The 12,547-nt window shown below is 30.7% G+C and overlaps 2 protein-coding genes across 3 annotated transcripts; one reads left to right on the plus strand and one right to left on the minus strand.

Annotated features, from left to right (window-relative positions):
• Positions 1–1,016: 1,016 nt before the first annotated feature.
• On the minus strand, positions 1,017–8,108 carry LOC132748360 (ran guanine nucleotide release factor-like). Of its 2 annotated transcripts, none has more exons than XM_060737948.1 (6): positions 7,962–8,108; positions 5,075–5,142; positions 4,444–4,563; positions 3,768–3,866; positions 3,341–3,493; positions 1,017–1,946 (listed from the first exon to the last, which is right to left on the minus strand). In XM_060737948.1, the coding sequence occupies exons 2-6, from the start codon at positions 5,140–5,142 to the stop codon at positions 1,829–1,831; spliced, it is 558 nt and encodes a 185-aa protein (XP_060593931.1). In that variant the 5' UTR covers positions 7,962–8,108; the 3' UTR covers positions 1,017–1,828. The 2 variants fall into 2 exon arrangements, with proteins under 2 accessions (XP_060593931.1, XP_060593930.1); XM_060737947.1 differs by lacking the exon at positions 7,962–8,108 and adding an exon at positions 6,693–6,950 and having other exon boundaries at positions 1,019–1,946.
• Positions 7,183–12,351, plus strand: LOC132748359 (uncharacterized). The gene is made up of 7 exons (XM_060737946.1): positions 7,183–7,388; positions 7,766–7,922; positions 9,231–9,316; positions 9,863–9,960; positions 10,421–10,584; positions 10,926–11,000; positions 11,651–12,351. Exons 1-7 carry the CDS (start codon positions 7,279–7,281, stop codon positions 11,708–11,710), a joined length of 750 nt encoding a protein of 249 aa, XP_060593929.1. The 5' UTR covers positions 7,183–7,278; the 3' UTR covers positions 11,711–12,351.
• Positions 12,352–12,547: the final 196 nt, after the last annotated feature.

Consider the following 12,547-nt stretch of genomic DNA (forward strand, 5'->3'; position numbering starts at 1 on the left):
ATTCCCCTTTCTGGTTGGTTTTCCAAGGTTTGGGTTCCCAAAAATTTCCCCCTTCCTTTAAAAACCCCAAATCAAACTAAAATAAATTTTGTATAAACCAAAAGAACTTAGATGACAAATTTAAATTTCATATACATGTATTTATTTCAAATCATATCCATGTGCAACACTAATGTCTCAAAATGTGTTAAAAATATATCAGAAATTAAAACAGTAGAATGTATAAAATTTAACAAATTATTTAAACATTTTCTCTGTATCAAAATTGAATTTTATGCAAAATATGGGGTATTGTAACAAAAGAAAATCTTGCAAAAATAAATTGACCACTATTCTAATGCAACGTGGTTAAAGAATGTAGCACTTTAATACAATGTATGTTAAGTAAATAGCAATTTTAATAGAATTTTTGTTATTAATAATTGACAAATTAAGTTAGATAAACAACATTTTCTCTAGTAAATTTGTATTGTCACAGATAGCACTTTATATAGGAGGGCTATCCCAAAATATCGTAGACAATGTCTGTAACTCAATCAGTTATAACACAATAAAATAATCCAGCTAAGGAAAAGTCAATACACAGTGTATGCTAAAAACAAAATAAATATAACAAAATTGTTCTCCTTTAATTCCTAATATAATTACATGTATATAATTGTTGTAAATCTGTGTAACAAAATAAGATCTTTTAACTTGAATTTTTAATATAACTTTTTACATCACTAAATCTATATTGCATTTTAAATAAAAACAGACATCTTTAACACATAATTTATGTGATTACTTAAAACTTAATTCAATAGAGCAGCATCTTTAACAAATTTAAATTCCTTAATATCTAGGTCAGACTAACAACAGATTATATTCTATCCCAGTTAATATCAATCAAACTTCATGAAGATATAAAAACTTTTTTTTAACTTAAACTTAAATTTGAAATTTCAATAAAACTTCATTGTTACTAAGACAACAATTACAATAATTACAATAATACAACTGCTTAAATTTAGTTTAGTTCTTGTATAAAATTTTACATCTGTAACAGTATCTTCATTAAACTCTGAATATTATTGTGACTGATAACAAAAAAAAAAATCATTTATGTAATAAAATGACTTTGGGTCAATTTCAACTATAAACTTCTAAAACTAATATCTATTTATTCCTTAAAGGTCATTATTTGACTTGAAGGGAAGAGAACATCTTTAAATTCATTGTGCACCGGCTAACCCATTACATTGATAATAATTCCCCATTCTCACACCTAAGTCTGACAAAATAAGACTGGGATGTGTTATGGTTTGTCTTTTCTTCCCATTTATTAAGGCTTTTCATTTATACACAACAAAAACAACTGAAAAGTTAATTAGGAAAGGAAAAACATTTTTTGGGGGTTGTACATATAAATTGTCTTATAATACAGATTTGACTGTACAAGTTTCCCAAACGTTATCAGACAAGTTGTGTACCTCTTATGCACCTGTGCATTATAAAATATACTATAACAAACCCTTGTTATCACAAACCGTGTTATAATTCCTTTCAATGAGCCACAACAGAGCTGTCATTTTCATGCCATTTTAGTCATTAGATTAAAATCATTCTGTCATTTTCAGTGACACGAAAACCCACCCTTTACAGATTCAGGACCCTTAGCACCCATCCACAAAATCCCAGCCGTTAAGGATTCAGGACCCCTAATACCCATCTAAATGCCAGCTCTCATCATTTTGACCTTGTGGAGAGAAATGCTCAAACACAAGCTACAAACATACCCAGGACCCCCCATATGGACCCCAAAGTCACTTTGTGTTTGTATTTATAGTTAGAGTCCAAATATAGATGGGTCTTTAAGCTTGAGAGAGGACAAAACACGCTTCAAGTCATCGGTGTTCCATCGTGTAACAGACGTAGGTACAGCATGGTGACTGCTGCTTGCAACACTGAAAATATATAAACATACATTTAACTGACACATTTGTACATTAAATATAAAACAGATAATTAATTTCCTTAAGAAAATTGCAACGTAATTGGCAATTCCTGTAGAAGAATTCTTGAAGAGTAAAAAAAACTATATATTTGCTGCCTATAGTTTAATAAATTAGTGTTTGAATTTTTTAAAGATCATACCTGTATGAAAGAACAAGAGCTGTCCATAAGAGAACGCGCCCAACAATTCTCATCACTTGACAGTAGAAAAGGTGACATAACTCTATAAAATGGTAACTCAGAGTTACGGAAACTGTGTCCATCATGTTAGATAAACACAAGCATAGAACAAGTTTGGGAAGTTTTTACCCATTCCCTTCAATAGTTTTGGAGATACCAATATGCACACAAAAAAACCTAAACGGAAATGTGACACTAATGCCTGGGTGAGTACAAGAACTTTCCTTATGCTTCTAACAGTCAAAATTAAAGGTTTGTAAACTCCATAGACATAGAAGGGAATGACCCATCAGCAAAATCATTGCTAAATGGTTAACACCCAATTTAAAACATCAAAAGAACATTTTATTCTATTTACTTTCAAAATTCATGTGTGTTTAATAACAGAGACATTATATATTACAATTCATTTGAGAATTAAATTAACTGTTGAATCATAATGTTATGGAAACGACATGGTTTCACTGTTTACAAATTTTATAAAAATATTTCATTAGATATAGCTTTATACATTTTAAGGGTTAAATTTTAAGTTATATGTTCTCAAGTTAAAGTTGAAGAACCTGAGATAAAATCATATACATGTATATACTTAAGTTACTAAAATCAGTGGGTTTTTTTTTCTCTATATTTTACAGCTGTATAATTTCCCCTAAAAATGTTATATTTTCCCCTAAAATGCCCTGTGACCATGATTCTTTACCAAAACCATGATTTAAAAGCAGCTGACTTATATCAACTAGTTGATCAATTTAATTGACTAAAAGACAGAAATCTGTCTCTATAAAAAGCCTCTACCATGTACCATACATTTTCAATTCAACTGAAATTGAATATTTTGTAAAATGTGTGGGTCAACTTTATTCTCAGTAATTGGACTTTGATTTCAAGTTTTCCCCCTTTTCTGATTTATTGTTTTGTATTTTCCCCTTCAGAAAACCACAGGTTTTCTTGAAAATTAAAATAAAAATCAATGAAAATAGAGTCTAGTCACATAAAATTTAGCATGGATAGTATTACAGTTCTGGTTCTTACAATATTTGGTATGACAATAGCAGCTAAAATTCTACACAAATCATGGTCATTCAGTATTCTCACATCACAGTGAGAGATAGGTGGTCCAGGCCTATTGTTCTCAGATTACCAAATAAATCATTACACTTACTCTATGTTGATCGGGTCATTAAATGTGATCAGAATGTCTGTCGAGTATCGTCCAACACGAAGCAAGCCCATGTGTAGCTCCACTGTATTCTTCACTGCTTCGTTGAACTTGGCAATGTTTTGTTCGCCTATCACATACCAGCAACTGTCAGCCCTGAATAGTCAATAAAACATTTTACTGTATAAAACATATCAAAGTCATTAAAATTATATAGAGACATGTACCAACTTCTATCGTCTATTGGTCACACAGTTTTCAATTCCAATATAATATAAACTCTATCAAATTCCTGTTAATTCAGTGCATAAACATAAACTGTAGCATAATGGTTTTCCTCGACTGATATCATAATGCCAACAAGAACCTAAATGCACAGTTCCTGAAAAAAACAGTGCATGTGGATATAAAACTGAGCAAAAGGTCTTACTCTTCCATAGCAATATTGTCTTTCATCACTTGTTCTGTGTGAATAACTCTACTGTCATTCGCAGCACCATTTGCTGTGGCAAGGTCATCAAAATGTGTCCTGAAAATCAAAGGATTATAAATTTGTAACATTAAAACTGACTAGAATGTCAATGTTAGGCATTGTAACATGCTTCATATTACCCCCCTATTAAACCAGCAGAGTACGTTATTCCAAAATATATGCACAGCAGAAAAAACAGAATGGTTACACATCATATGATGTCAGATATGCCGTTAATTAACCAAACAATGTTAGGAAAAATACTTCTACGCTCAATTTAGTTGAACATATTTTTATCAATGCTCTATCTTACTAGTATGTCAAAGTATAATAATGTATGGTTAACGGTATTCGCTCCCAATGATTGAAATTAATCACTCAGGCCTATCAGCATTCATGACAATATTCCTACGCATTTGAATCCAAACTATAAATTATTCTACAACAACACACTCACAAATTTATATCTCTTTCCTAATTAACAAAGAATTTCAGAATCTATTCAATGGTAACTATTCTACTCACCTGGGTCACAAGAATAACAAACTGAAAGTAGGGCATTAACAAAGAAATTCTGAATCCAATTAACATGTACCTGTACGCCTATGTCACAAGTATAACAATGTAAACTTACTTAATAGCAACTTCATCTGGTTCTTGTGAATCAACTGCTTCCATCAGCTCTATAATGATGCTCTGATCAGTTTGGGGATGTGCAAATACTTCCTGGTTGTCAGGGATCTGGCGTATAACACTGAAATTATCATAAGTTTATCATTTTAAACGGTGTAACGACTTCTACCATATTCAAACATTTTAACTTTTTCTTTTTAGCATTACAAAATTTTATTTTTCAATTTTTTTTTTTTTTCAGACCCATGGCTTGCTAACAGATTCTACCCACACTATTAAGTCTGATTAAGTACATATTTTGATATTTTCCTTAAAAAAAAGTTGAATAGTTTTAGCTAGATTGAAAGATGGATAAGTGTTAGTCTTAAAATACCTCCTCAATCCAACATTAACTTTTAGAAGGCAATTGACCATAATCACTAAAATGCTTTGTGTCTGAAATAATGCATAATTCTGACACATTGCCAAAGTCAAGAACTGGTTTTAGCCTGTCAGATCTACTACAACTTAAAAAAAATATAATTCTTGGCTAAATTTCAAAATCTAAATTACCATTGATTCTCTTATATAAATCATGCTTCATTACTATTAATAAAAGTATTATTTCCATAAAAGGAATCATAAACACAGACCTTAGATCATCCCTGTTGTCTGGGAGAACAACACTAAAGGCGCCACCAAACAACAGCTGTTCAGACATCTGAAAAACACAATTAAATTGACATTAATTCATTAAATAATAAATCATAAATTAAACGGTAATAAAGTTTGTAACAAAACAAAACAAACAAAATGACTCATATTGTAAAGGTCTCCTGCTAGCTTGATTATCTTAAAATCCTCTCAATATTTCTATTGTACCAAGTTTATTGCTTCAATCACCTATTAAGTACATAAAACATGATAGATACACAGTTAATTGTTGTTCTTCTTCTCTTTAATACGGGGAAGTCAAAGACCGGGCCCGCGAAGCGGGTCCGGGCTTTGGCTTGCCCGGCTATAGACTACACGTGTATATTTAAAAGAAAATCAAATAAAAAACAATAAAAAAATATATAGAATTCTATACCTATCAACGAAATTTTCAGTGTCAGTTCTAGTCGGGCACCGCCATTTACAATATAACTCAATGATAATAGGCGGGGTATTCCGATAACGTACCAAATCTCAACTTTTCGGATAAATAATAATCGTCGAGTGTTCCGAGTGAAAACGGAAGCAGTGCATGTAATACCGAATGACACATTTAAAACGGAAGGAATGAAAGGAATATTTTAACGACTTCCCTGTTCATAGGCTTTGCCTAATTTCATATTAAAACCAGAGACATAGATAACATATGTCTCTGATAAAACTACAACTGAAAATGTAAATTTAAAAATTAATTCAAAGTTTTCCACTATACAGGTAGCATTTTATCACTCTTTCTTTATATTATTCATTAAACAGGTGAAGTTCAGTGAAGATTGATATACAATTTACACAGTCACATAATAATATAATAATCACATATTACATTATGTATATATTAATTATTAAAATATTACATGTCATGTTACAGAACTGTTAGGTGAAAAGATGTGTAAGCCACCGGAAAGCTCAGTCGGTAGAGCTTCGTAACTGTATACCAAGTTTCGCAGATTTAAGTCCTGATCAGGCTGTACATTCTTTTTCTCACCATGTGACATACCATTGATATAATAAGGTAAATTCTAAATTCTATTTTCTTTAAATCAAATTTTTTTTAATATATACACCAGCCTGTCTACACACATCATTCATCAATGAAAAAATATTGTGATAATTAATACGGGGAAGTCAAAGTCCGGGCCCGCAAAGCGGGCCCGGGCTTTGGCTTGCCCGGCTATAGACTACACGGGTATATTTAAAAGAAAATTCAAATAAAAAACAATTAAAAAATATATAGAATTCTATACCTATCAATGAAATTTTCAGTGTCAGTTCTAGTTAGGCGCCGCCATTTACAATGTAACTCAATGATAAAAGGCGGTGTATTCCGATAACGGAACAAATCTCAACTTTTCGGATTATTAATAATCGTCGAGTGTTCAGAGTGAAAACGGAAGTGGGTATATATAATACCGAATGACACATTTAAAACGGAAAAATGAAAGGATTTTTTTACCGACTTCCCCGTTCATAGGCTTTGCCTAATTTCATATTAATAATAAAACACTTAAATAACTCAAATGAGAAAATATTTTTATCAAGCTGATCTAGATACTGTACCTTTTCAGAGCAGCTCACAAATTAGTTTAGTAGATCTATCCAAAATTTCAGTTATCCGAATGTAAGTATTTTTTAAAATTCTTGACTGACGACTCGAATATGGAAATTTCATAGAAATATAAAAGTATATTTACAAAAACGATAACGGTCTTAAAGATTTTTCGGGTATTAGACGCAAGAAGAAAGTTATTGCTGTTTATTGTGCAATAAAGTCTGTGTCAATTTGGCGCTTTATTTTTAGGTGCGCGTAAAATTAGTACGCTGTAGTTATCATTTAACGGTTGAACACTACAAAAAGACATGACTTAAAAAAATCGGCCAAAAAGTTAATCTGAGATTAAAATAAAAAATAAATCCTTCAGTTAATCAAATTATTATATTTTTTCTGTTGTGCTTTTTTTTTACGAGACCTTTCTAATTAAAATAATTAACAATTTGAAATTAAAATAAAGATATTGGAATATAACTTTTGAATGCTATGAGGAGGCTTCGATCGTTCTCTACAGTGAATTAATACTTGTTTGGTTTTTTTCTTGTTTAATTAAGTTGATATATCTCGCGTTCGTGAATAACGTGAATAATAACTATGCCATATAAAAATGTGGTTGCCCAATACGAGCCTCTAGAAGACAAAGGAGAGTTTAAATTACGGAAGACGGTTTTCCTCGGCTACACGGATGTAGCGGCAGGTGGCATGTAAGTTCTTTGTTATTTTCTCACTCCACATTTGCAATCTGATAAAAACGCTTTGTAATTAAAACATCATATACAGATATTTGTTGTCCTTTTCTAAATGAAAGCGCAACATAGCTTGGAATAACATTCATTCATTCATTCATTCATTCATTCATTCATTCATTCATTCATTCATTCATTCTTATTTATTTATTTGTTTGTTTATTTATAAAATGTTCTTTTTAGAGTTAAGTCGTGTGTCCCATGTTACTGTACAAAATACTTCAGTCACTTTGTTGTTCGAAATACAGGGTCATGATTTTTATTCGCAACATTATTCTTTGCAAGCTAGGTGATCGTATTTGATATGAGAATGAATTTCGCGTAGTTTTTTTCAGACGAGCTCTGCTTGGCATCAACATGAAGAAAGAGTTTTTAACAATAGATATCCCGGAACTGGGTGATGTAAAATTAGCGGTAGAAAGCACGGAGAAATTAGACCCGAGGGATCAGCCATATGCACCTTTTCAAATCTGGAATCTTAAATATGAACTGGTAAGCATGAGCACGAAATAATAAATTGTCACAACTCACCTTGCATTTCTCGTTTGTGCGTCCGTATTAATGCAGTTGAGAAAGGAATACTTTATCAAACATATAATTCCGATATCTAGAAGATCATGTTCTAATTTAAATCCAAGAAAAATACATGCAACTATAAACCGAACTGAAATGTTGATAAACTGGTGCAAAATAAACCAACAAAACCAAACCAAACCAAACAAAAGGAAGGAACGAACGAACGAACGAAGGAACGAACGAACGAATGAAGGGTGGTTGGTTCGTAGGAAGGAAGAACGAATGAATGAATGAAGGAATGAATGAATGAATGAATGAATGAATGAATGAATGAATGAATGAATGAATAAAAGAAAGAAAGAAAGAAAGAAAGAAAGAAAGAAAGAAAGAAAGAAAGAAAGAAAAGAAAGAAAGAAAGAAAGAAAGAAAAAGAAAGAAAGAAAGAAAGAAAGAAAGAAAGAAGAATTCTTCTACCAGTCAATCTGAATAAATGTTGTTTATTATAATCTTAAAGACCAGTCTACTAGTTAATACATTAAATCAAATACTGAAATGTTTCGAATGACACATTGTATAAAACTTTGGTACACTATGTATTTTTTTAATGCATTTTAGAGTGCTGTTTTAAAATATTAATGATGATGTTTTGCTTTTAAATGGCACTTAAATCTCAAAGTGTCTTTGCAGCTAAGAAATAAATAGCCAAATATAAAATCAGTTTTTGAAGTGTCACAATTAACGTGTGTCTACATTTTAAAATAGGGCACTTGATATATTACTTTGTTTATGTTCTTACTGTGCAATAAAATCAATGCTGGTTTTAAGATTTGATTTTATAACTCGGTTCGATTTAGTAATGCCCTGTATGAATTTAAGTAAACGATTTTCCTGCTGTAAGCATGTCTCCACTTTGACAAGAATAAAACAAATTTCGCATACATGCATGTTGCCTTAAATATTTTTTTGGTATGCATGTAATATTATACTTTTAACTATTAATTAAGCTTTGTAAATTTGAGTAAGTTTCCCTATTCGGCCATTTTATAAAAACAAATCACCGTGTCCTATACATGTAGATGTGCAAGTTTAACATACAATGCATATGATGAAAGTTATGGTTATTTTGTATGAAGATACCAAGTAAATTGTTATATTATTAGCTATAAAAAGTATATTAGCTATAACAAGTAGATCCATTGGTAGCTGCAGGTAAAATCTTATCTTCTACATATAATACATATGAATATGTTATCAATTTTAAAACATATATATGTTTTGTTTCAGTTTTCTGTTATTCTAGTCAACACCAAACTGAAAGCAGACAAATGCCACTATGTATGCTCCAAAATAATGGATTTATGCACTCGATGGTAAGCCACTTTTTAAAACCCTTTATCTAATTAAATTTATTATTCAAGACAGTAATTTAAACACTTACAATCCACGTTAACTACAAAAGGAAGGTCAAAAGGTGCAAAAGGAGCCCTTACTGTGTTAGTTATGTGGTAAAATCACAGTAATAAATACTGCAAAGTCAGTCTATACTCGCATATAACATGATAACATTATTACTCGAATCTTATTTCTACTTTCTTAAAAATCTTAGTGAAGTTTTCTCAAGTTTCTGGAATATTCTGGCTTATCTGGTGACATTATATGCAGCTTGAACTGTAAGAATTTAAGAAAATTATAAACTAAATCAACCAATATAGACTTACAGACATATGCGTTAGACGATTTCCCCAAAGACAAGGGTACAAAGTAAAGGGACATCGTCTAATTAATACGAAAATGCTTTTAGATTTATATCAATTGTAACTTTAAATTGAAGTTATGAGTTTTAGCAATTAAAATATTTCAAAGCTACTGTTAATGTAAAATACAACAAAAGTATCATATTTTTTTAATGTTTACAGGTGTGTAGATAAGCTGGTTGTTCTGAGTGCACTAAGGTTAGATGTTTCCATGGATAATATTTCTGATATATATGAAACTGTCATAAATGACATGCCACGTAAGAATTATTTATATGTATATACCTGTATATGTAGTTTACTAAATTCAATCAAAGAATGCAGGGTCACCCAAGAGGCGGTGGTTACCTACTTATACCTGTACATGTTTTATCAAGTAGAAGTTGAATGTTAATGGACAATATACATTTATTCATAATTCATTATGACTTTTCCCGCAAATGCAACAATTCAAGTTATAAAGTTGACTAGAACACACGTGTGTCTTTTCTCTTTGTGGACCACATGGATCTCCTTTATAATACGAAGAATATTACATCGTGATTGGAAAATATGCATGCATTATTAAGATATGTAGCTTGAAGTTTTTTAACAACTCCATCATGGAGATAATAAAGCACAAAAAGCATTACAAATGTTATCCTTGTTCTTAATTAAGCAATTCAAAACAAAAACAATAAGTATATTTTAGTTATCTGCGCTGATATGTGAATATTTCAGTTACAAAATGTCCGGAACTTTCCGGGGATACCAGGATGAATGACCCATTTCTGAGTACATTAATACAAATGGTACAAGTTGAATACATACCGACATGCTTCCTGTTAATACCTGCCCACAGGGCGTGTCTTGGTGAAGCACGTGAAACTGACGGCAGTAAACAGGTATTCAAAGTTAATGATAAAAATTTAGACACTTCAATTTAAATTAGAATAATGTATTTAATAGATAAACAATTATAAGTACTGCCGTTTTTTATAAAAATTAAAGTTAAAGCTTCATGAAATGAGAAATTGCTTAATGAAGTAGAAACGATGCGTAGTAAGCAATAATGTAACACTTATAGATCTATTCTAATGGCCTAGGTTTGTCATCTGTATTGCTATTAGATACTAGGTTAATATACGCAAGTTTCAGGTGAACTTCATAAAAAATATTGTAAATTCCTGTAAGTCAATTATAAGAATGAAGAATTTGCAGATTTTTTTAAATTATTTTATTTCAGGTGATTAAGACATTTCAACAAACCATCAATACAGCAACGAAAATAAGCTTTGATCAGGAGTTTAGTAATAACTTGGTTAGTATACATGTATATACGAGTACTTGCATGTCATATGAATTTAGTGTATACTTTACAAATTCATTTTAATTTGTTGATCAAAATTCATTTTGACGCTACTGTATGTGATTAAGGAATATAAGTACATGTATATAGGTTATAGTGATTTCATTAATGCTGACTAACAAAAACTAACAAACTTAGGATTGAAATTATGCAGGATTGAAATTATGCATCGTGCGACTGTGGTACGCTGATTGAACGGGGAAATATTAAATGATATTTTGCACCGATTAATTAAATTTACAAAAGAATTTGAAAAATGGAAATATCTCATTTGACAAAATATATTCAAAATTAAAACAAATTTCCAATAAAAAAATATAGTGTTTCGTCAAAAGGTGCACGTTGTGACAAAAAATCAAAAATGTATAATTTATGCTGTTCTTGTTATTCAACACCTTTTCAGATATACATGTATAGTATGATTGTTTATTCCTTACCATGCTAAATATCTTATATGAATTTGTCTGTCTTTCAATCATAACCATTCATCACTTTAGGAGGAAACAATTTACCAAGAAACTAGTGAACAGTGAAGACCCTGATCAGACAGCACAAATGAGTTATTTAAATTTTCAATATTTCTAAACATTTTTTTTCTTCAGATATACAAGGGAGATAATGACCAGAAAGATTCCAACAGTGTCTCAATGATCTACTCGTGAAGATGACCGCCATCATATTTCGTGACTTCCTTCATGTCCTTGGCAAAGATTGGAATAATAAACTGAAAAGTCTATAATGTCTTATTGCATTGTAATGCAATTGTTAACAGTGCATTCCTTGCAGACATTTTGAGATATCAGCAAAATGTTATCATAAAATGGTCTTATTATCATAAGAGTTCCACAACTTAAAAACATATAATTTGAAAATCTTACATAATTGTAAATCAAATGGGACAGTAAATCCCAGAAATATGAGAAAGATAAAGAAATATGTACAGTATTAAATTGAAAATAGACGTTTAGTGTGAATCTTTGCTCAATTTTCACTTGAATTAACTTGAAAGGTTTTCATTTTCCACAATAAAAAAGATTATTTTGTAAAAAGCAATGCCAGTGAATTAATGTTCAGAAATTTTGCACACATTTTAATGATACACACCTTCACCAAATGGTATAAAAATCTTGAAAAGATATGTCCAGTCCTGTCTAGCAAAAAAAACCTCAGTGGAGTCGCTCTTATGAATTTGTATACAATAAATGCCATTTTTTTTTTTATCTCATATCAATAAATTTGTTAACATGAAATCTAAATGAGTATGCTGTCGTACTATGTTAATAAAATCAATATCTTGTAATCAATAAGTAATTTATTTATTTAGTATGTTAACTGTTTTTCATCTTGTCACACCATCATACTCATTTCATTATCTTATAAAGTTAAGTTAAAACAGAGTGGTTATTCCATTTTTTACACACACATATTTGCCCCTTGTGGCTGAGGGGCTGCCTTAAAGGATCGAGGGATCAGAATTTCACCCACCATTTATCCCTGCG

Source organism: Ruditapes philippinarum, unplaced genomic scaffold (assembly GCF_026571515.1).
Source record: "Ruditapes philippinarum isolate M1 unplaced genomic scaffold, ASM2657151v2 ctg1690_1_1_1_1, whole genome shotgun sequence".
Lineage (NCBI taxonomy): Eukaryota > Metazoa > Mollusca > Bivalvia > Venerida > Veneridae > Ruditapes > Ruditapes philippinarum.